Here is a 7,583-nt window from a genome sequence, read left to right as displayed (position 1 = left end):
CTGGAATCTACTAGATCAAATATAGCCATGATCAGATCCTGCACTCTTTGTAATAGGTAACAAATCTCTCCTCGACTTCCATGAAATCAGGATTAGGCACTTAGCCTTTTTAGGAGGTTGACATCTTATTATTGGATATCTGGCCTTCTGTCATCTGTCTTTGTTTTCATTGCTATTGCACTGCTATGTTCTTTTCAACAAGTGATTGATGCTTATTATTAACAGTTCCCCTGTTGATGCTTTGTTCAGATTCTGAACTAATGCATTTTCATATGAGCTTTTATAGTGGATTGAGAAGAATGCATATGAAAATATAATGTTTTTAATATTCCAATCCTTAATTACCTCTTGCTAGATCCTTTTCCTTTTCTTGTTAAAAAAAAAAAAAAAAAAAGTTTTGAATGTGATTCTCAGTAATGTGGTCTAATTTTTTTTATGCACAATGTTAATGAGTATGTCTATTCTTAGTACATGGTCATAAATTATTATCACCTATAAATTTCTTTTTTCTTCATTGCCTGCTTGCATCTTTTTGATTAGCACAGGACTGTTATAAAACATGGAGCACTGAAGAAAGCCTTATTTTATTATCGGCATTTTTCCTTGTTATTAAATCCTGATTAAACTGTTTTCTTGCTGATTCACTAACCCGTGCTGTCCTTTTGTAGTTACTCATCTCAGTTGAAGTCTTCTATGTTTTTGCTGGCACACCAACAGTAGAATATGGCCACGTGACTACCAACTTGACATTTTTTTCTGCATGTTCTAACATGATGATGCAAATCTGGAATATCACATGCACATACACGGACACATGCACATTATGCATGATGTATACATATATACACACAATTCTTTAATGGAAAAATACGCATTAGAAAATCAATGCCCGGAGTGGTATCAGCTGTGACTGCCATGGAAGGTATTAACTCATCACAGATAAGCTGTGCAAAAAAAACACTTGTAATTGGCAAGTAGCTTCTTATCCAGATCATCTTTATTTTACCTAACTGCTATGCTATGTTGTGTAGATCTTAGGTTTGAAGGGTGCATCAAGGATGCTGACAAAACAGAAAGTGGGTTCGAGGCCTTCACCTGTATACTGGCTCAGGTGAGTGTGCTGCTGAGTAGTGCCTACTGCAGTGGGATCCAAACTCAGTCAAGCATTTATTCACAGTCTACTGCAAATAATAAAATCCAATTTCACCATCTAACCAGACAAAACATGCATCACCATGAATTATTCTTGCTGTTTCTGAAGGAGGTCTTGATATGCATGTGGAATAGCACTGTTCTCTATGACACAACAAAACAAAACCCAGCTTAGAGATTTAAATCCTTTCCATACCTGTAAAGACAATTAGGTCAAAGAGTGGGGGGTTCTAGATTTCAATTATTTGTGGGCATGATTGTAGATTTAAAAAATATGTATATTTAAGTTCATTATGCATCTGTAATGTACATTGGCAGTTTTTTTTTTTTTTCCATTTATAATAAAATATTAAAATACAATTTTCCAGCCGAGATCTTTGTTGCATTTTAACCTCATTTGATATGTATAAGGGGACTCTTCCTTACTTAGACTTGGGTGAAAAAGGCCCGAGTTTCTGATGTATCTGTGCTCCTGTTCAAGGAGATTGGCAATATCACACTAAAGCACCTATTAGAAGTAAATACCTATATGTTTCATTGCCTGATGCACTGTGAGGATGACCTAAATGCAAGCTTTCTGCCAATATCTTAATCTTTCAGCCATCACAGTGGTACTGTTTGCTCTTTTCACAGGACTCAGTGGCAGGTTGCATCATGGAGCACAGAAGATGGCTATGGGGAGGGCTGGTCTGGGGCTGCAGCCACCCCAACAAGGTGACAATGTCTGCACTCTCATCACGTTCCTGCTCTCCCTCCTTTTCTTTTTCAGGCTCATCTCATTCCGTGGTGAGAGAGAGGTGATGGCACGAGAAGAGACAGAAACTAGTGTGGAATTTATGGGTGAAATGGCTCGAGTGAAACTAGGCTTGTCATGAATTGGTGATGGGTAAAAAGCCTCAAACTGCATACTTCCCATGTACTGAGGTTATATACTTATATTGGTATCTGAGTGTGTGGAGCTTTGAGACCTTGCTTTGTCTCTAGAAAGGACAATTTAGTAATAATAGTAATAATAGTAATAATAGTAATAATAATAGTAATAATAGTAATAAAGTAATAATAATAATGGAAATGCAATACAGGATCAGCATTCTTTCCTATGTGAATATTCCTCCTCTGTCACTAAATTCATTTTTTGAAAAATATTCCAGCAAATAGTCGGTTAATAGCAAATCTAATGCCACAGCCACAGTATTGTCAGCATGCTTGTCCTTCTCCAGGATGCGTGTGTCCGTGTGTCCGTGTGTGTCCGTATGTCCGTGTGTGTCCGTGTGTGTGCAGCGCGTGCTGGCACAGACTGTGTGCCAGGCTGCACAAGGCTAAATTTAGCTTGCAGTAAGTACTGCGCCCAGCCAACATCGCTGGGACCCATCCTGAGAAGCAAACCCCCTTGATACAGGACTCACGGGTCACCCGGGCAGCCTCGCACCTCCGAACTTTTCTATCCGGGCCCAGCAGCCGGAGCAATGTGCTGCACCTGGGGGGCGGCCGCGTCGCGGTGAAGCCCAGCGACACGCGCGCGAAGGAACAAAGCACCCCCACGAATAAAAAGCAGGATTCGGGGTTAAATATATAGAATTTTCTCCTCCCGCGGCCGGATCGGGACGGGTCGCGGCGCCCCCGCTCCTCCTCCTCCTCCTCTTCCTCCTCCTCCTCCTCCTTCTCCCCGCTCCCCTCCCGGCGCTGTCCGCGGTGCTGAATTCTGCCGGCGCGGGAGCGCGGAGGCGAGGAGGAGCGTGCCCGCGCGCGCGCGCTCCCGCGGGGCTCCCTCCTCGCGCCGGCGCGCGCGCGAGCGAGGGCAGGGCCGGTCCGGGCGCGCTCCCCCCACTCCCCACCACCACCGCCCCCCCCCCCCCCCCCGCCTTATTTCCGGAGCCGGGACCAGCAGCGGAGCGGCGGCGGCTGCTCGGGCACCGGCTTCATCCCGCTCCTGCCCCCGGGGCTGGCTCCCCGCCTCGGAGCTCGGCTGCGCACCCAGGAGGAGCGCGCTCCGAGGAGGAGGAAGGATAGAGGGAGAGAAGGAAGCAAAGGGCTTTTTCCGTGGCTTCGTGGATGCTCTACTTTTCCTGGAAATGCAAAAGATTATGCATATTTCTGTCTTCCTGGCGCCTGTGGTTTGGGGACTGATCTGGGGGGTGGATTCTAACAGCATCCAGATCGGTAGGTGCCCGGCTCTCCTCCTGCCGGCCGTGCCCCGCTCCGGCCCCTCGCCGCCCCCCGGCCCCCGGCTCGGGGGCAGCCCCGCGGGGGTGGCGGTGCCGGCGCTGCCCTTGCCCGGCCGGGCTGACCGAGGCGTGTGTGCGTGTGTTTCCCTGCAGGGGGGCTGTTCCCGAGGGGCGCCGACCAGGAGTACAGTGCGTTTCGGGTAGGCATGGTTCAGTTTTCCACCTCGGAGTTCAGGCTCACGCCGCACATCGACAACCTGGAGGTCGCCAACAGCTTCGCCGTCACCAACGCCTGTGAGTAGCGGGGGGCGAGGGGCAGCCGCCGGGCAGGTGCGGGAGCCCCGGGGGATGGAAGGAAGGAAAGAAGGAGGGAGGGAGGATGGGAAGGAGGGAGGCAGGAGCCTTAAAATGGTTCCCGCCGCCCCCGCCCGGCTGCTCGCCCTCCCTCCGAGCCGAGCCGAGCCGAGCCGGGGCTGCCGTGCCGGGCGGACCCGCATCCCGCCGGGCAGCCGCGGTGCGCCGTCAGCCATTTTCCTCGGCGCCGCTCTCTCCATGGCGCCGCGCCGGGGCTCCGGGGCCGCAGCCCCCCGCCGAGCCCCCCGGAGCCCCCTCGGCGGCGGGCAGCGTGGGCGGGCGGCGGGGCCGCACCCCGGCTCCGCCTCTGGCTCTGGCTCTGCCTCGGCCCGGCCGGGGGCTGCCGGCAGCGGGCAGAGCCGCGAGCGGCTCCCGGAGCGGCCGGGGGTCCCCGCCGCCCTCCCCCGTGCCCCCGTTTCCATCGCGAACCGGCTCCCCCCAGCGGCGCGGTCCCTCTGCTCCTCTTCCCTGCTAGCCCCTACCCGTCCCCGCGTCCCTCACGAGGGGTGCTGAATCCGGCTGCTACTTAACAGCGAGAGCAATTTTCCCCTGCCGGCAACCTTTTTTTTTTTTTTTTTTTTTTTCCCCTACTTTTGCCCCCCCCCAAATTCAGCCACGTTACGATAGGCGAGGCGGTGTTGAAGAGGGGTGTCTCGGCACAGGCTCTGGGGTAGGTGGTGCAAGAGGGCAACCTAAGGAGCTTTCAGCTGCATGGATGGGGGGTAGCACGCAGCAGAGGGATAAAGAAGGTAATATGCTCCTTGTTACTTTCCTCATCCTTATACGTGTTGCTGAAAGCTCATGAAAGGCTCAAGTCGGAAAAGGTCGGAGCATTGTACCAGCCTCATTGGGGCTGCTCTGCTAATTCCCACAAGCTGCTGGGGAGCGCTTCCATCCCCAGCTAATGAGGGTTTCCAGCAACCAGAACGACACATGGTTGAATCTGCAGTATGCGTTACCAGGTCTGTCGGTGAAGTAGGGTATTGTGTAGTGGTCTGCATGGCTTTCTGCAAAAATGTGATGGTCTGTGCTTCTCAATTCTCTGTGGTGAGCAAAATCCTGAAAATGGTTTGTTTAAAACAGAGTGTGTTTTTCCACTGGTACTAGAGATGAGTATTTCTTGACATGTCTGTGTCATATATGTGTCAAAGACTGTGTCTTTGAGAAGGTTAAGCAATTGCATTTTCCTCTAGCCCCGGCAAGTTTTGCACGTGTGTATATGTGCGTGCAGAATTCTTGCAATATGCAGGTGACCCATGTAGGCTGTAGTCTGCAGCGATGTACTTCCAGCAGAAGGGAGTCTTCTGCCCACGTTTTGGGTTTCCCTTTGAATGTTGTCCAAGGCTTACATTTTCAAGCTGTTCTGAGAGCACCAAATTAAGACATAAACTGGTACTCGCTTTTTAGTCACCTTAGTTGCTACTGGTGGTTTAGTGAAGTTATCTTGTCAGTTGGTTTTAATTAACTAGTGAACTATATGCTAAAAATATGTCGAGTATTTCCTTGATTACCTTCCAAGAAAGGTGTGGCCGGAGGAAAAGGAAGTCTGAAGACAAGAAGCAAAATTCAGCAATTGGTAAATTTGCAGAGGCCTGTGTGTGCAGCTGGTTAAGGAGGATCCATTTTCTTCATCCTCTTTTTTTCTTCTTTTTGATTCATTTTTATTGGAAATATTGAAAAATCTGCAGGTGGTTATTTCAGAGTAGTGCATGAAAAACCTGTGTCCAAAACCAGCACAACCAACAGTTAAGCAATGTGAAAGAAGGTCACAGAAATGTGGTGTAACATGGAGCTGAAAAAGCTTCAATGCTTGTCCAGGTATTTCACTCCACCAAGAGTTCCCTTGAGCAGTAACAGGCTTAAACCGTAACAGCAGTAAAGACGTAAAGACCTCTTTCTGCTTTACGAACAACAACCAAATTTTGTAAAATCACCAAGCGGAACACTTCTGTTGTGGCGTACTCATGGGGCAGCAGGCCTGCAGGAGGCCAGCACGGCTCTTGGCAGGATGAGCTTCCATCCTGACAGGAAAGCTGGGGCATGCGGTTCCTGCCACTTCAAAAAACAGATGACGAAGAAGAAAGAAGGTGTAGGACTATCTCAAGGAAACTTCACCCTTACTGTCTGCACATACTCTGAGGTTATTCATGGAGCGAGGGGTCTTTTAATGAACAAGTCTTATTACTGGTACTATTTTAAAATTAGGTTCCTAAACTTGCAGAAGGGAGGGCAGCTGTGCTTATGTACCACTGAAGGTTTTGAATTGGTGTAAGGCTGCTCAGTCACTTAAAGGTACCAGCAGTCAGGTACAGCAGAGTAGGGGTGGATTCCCTGTTTCATAGTGCTATAGTGCATAGGTTGCCTTTCCTCACCCAGCATATCTGTAACAAACAGTCACTTTAGGCTGTTGTGCTGTCGCAAGTCCTGGGTGAAGCTGTGCTGACAGGTCATCAGGAGTAGCTGTTGGAATCTAATAGCAGTTTGCCACCTCGCAGAGTGGAGCCACTAGGAGGCTTCATGGTTTTGATGGAGGGATGGTGCTTTCTGCAGCCCAATGGCACAACTAAGAGAAATGTTCACTGCTCTAATTGCATCCTTTAAGAGAAATGGGCTAGACTTGGCCCTCTTTCTGAGTTCTTGATGATTCAGAGGATTACAATGTAGGCACATGTAAAGGCACATGTTAACAAAGTAGATCACTGTAACAGAGCCTCCTTGGCCTTTAAAGGCTGGGGCAAAGGTACAGCAAGCGCTGCAGTTAATTCACAGGGTGGAATTGGAAGGTATCCAGAAATTGGACTATATTGTCCTTCAGCAAAGTGTAATTGAGTCTAGTCTAACTGGAAAAGTGCTGACCATAAGTAGCATTGGATTTTTTTTTTTTTTTTAATTCTTAATTCTGTCAAAAGAATAAAAGAATGTAGTGAAGATGAAATCCTTTCCTCTTAAGTCCACCAACCAGACGAGAGATAGTTGTGTCATGTACTCATATATCTTTACACTGAAAGGATACTGGAGTCCTAAAGAGAGATTTCCTATGGAGTGCTATAAAACCTCCATAACTCTAACAAGTTTTTCACATAGTAGTTTCAGTGCAGATGTAATATATGAATGATCTTAGATGTTTAATTCTGCTGGCTCAAGAGCCAGTGTTGAGCTTTTCTGTCTTAAATCAAGTCTTACAGCTCTGCAGGGATCACTGCACCATGACATTATGACAAGGGGATGCTGATTCATGCATAAACCTTAGATCCTTTCATTATATCTACAACCAGCAGCTTTGAAAACCTATGAATATCTAGCATGTTGCAACTTGTGAGTCACGATAAAGGTTTTCCCAGCCATTTTGGAATATAAAGCTGTAGATGGCATCCTTAAAGGAACAGCATGCAGTATACTCCTAGCAAAATAATTAAAAATTAATTCAAAAATCATATCCTGTAGTGGTAGTGATGGGACAAATATAGGTGTGTTTATTTGAATTAAAATTACTATGGACTTTGCATGAACATATTTTATGATGAAAATAATTTTGAAGTAAAAGAAGGATTTTAATAAATACTTATGTTTCAGTTCAATTATATTCCTGGTCCTTCCCATTTCTTTTTCATGATAAAACATTTCTCAGGCTCAGTGAGCACTCATGAAATAGTTTCTGTACTCCCCTGTAATTAAAATGGACAAGATGAAATGTGTTTTCTTAATAAAATGATACGTTTTACGCAGGTTGTAGCCTAAAATAGGAACTCTTTTGCTTTTGCTGCTCTCAGAACATCTCTCCCCTTGAAATCAAGCTCTGTAGCAAGTCTTAAACGTTCCTCTTCTCCTGAGAGTTATACCTAAAGAAACCTGAGGCATTTATTGTCTGCCATTGCTGTCCCTGCTGTGCCTCTTTGCTCCTGGCTTGCAGAG

At 47.3% G+C, this 7,583-nt stretch overlaps 1 protein-coding gene across 2 annotated transcripts in view; it reads left to right on the top strand.

The window, feature by feature from the left end:
• Positions 1–3,224: 3,224 nt before the first annotated feature.
• The window catches only part of GRIA2 (glutamate ionotropic receptor AMPA type subunit 2), a gene marked incomplete at both ends in the record, with an annotated part of 89,069 nt that continues 84,710 nt past the window's right edge, over positions 3,225–7,583 (top strand). For both annotated transcript variants that reach the window (XM_082759531.1, XM_082759530.1), the window contains 2 exons: positions 3,225–3,312; positions 3,471–3,611. In XM_082759531.1, coding sequence (XP_082615657.1) covers positions 3,225–3,312; positions 3,471–3,611 — 229 coding nt within the window. The remainder of the gene's footprint in view (positions 3,313–3,470; positions 3,612–7,583) is intronic.

Source organism: Aythya marila (genome assembly GCF_965140915.1).
Source record: "Aythya marila genome assembly, chromosome: 4".
NCBI classification, from domain to species: Eukaryota; Metazoa; Chordata; class Aves; order Anseriformes; family Anatidae; genus Aythya; species Aythya marila.
Note: the sequence above shows the minus strand (reverse complement) of the source record. Positions and strands in the feature narration are given on the sequence as shown.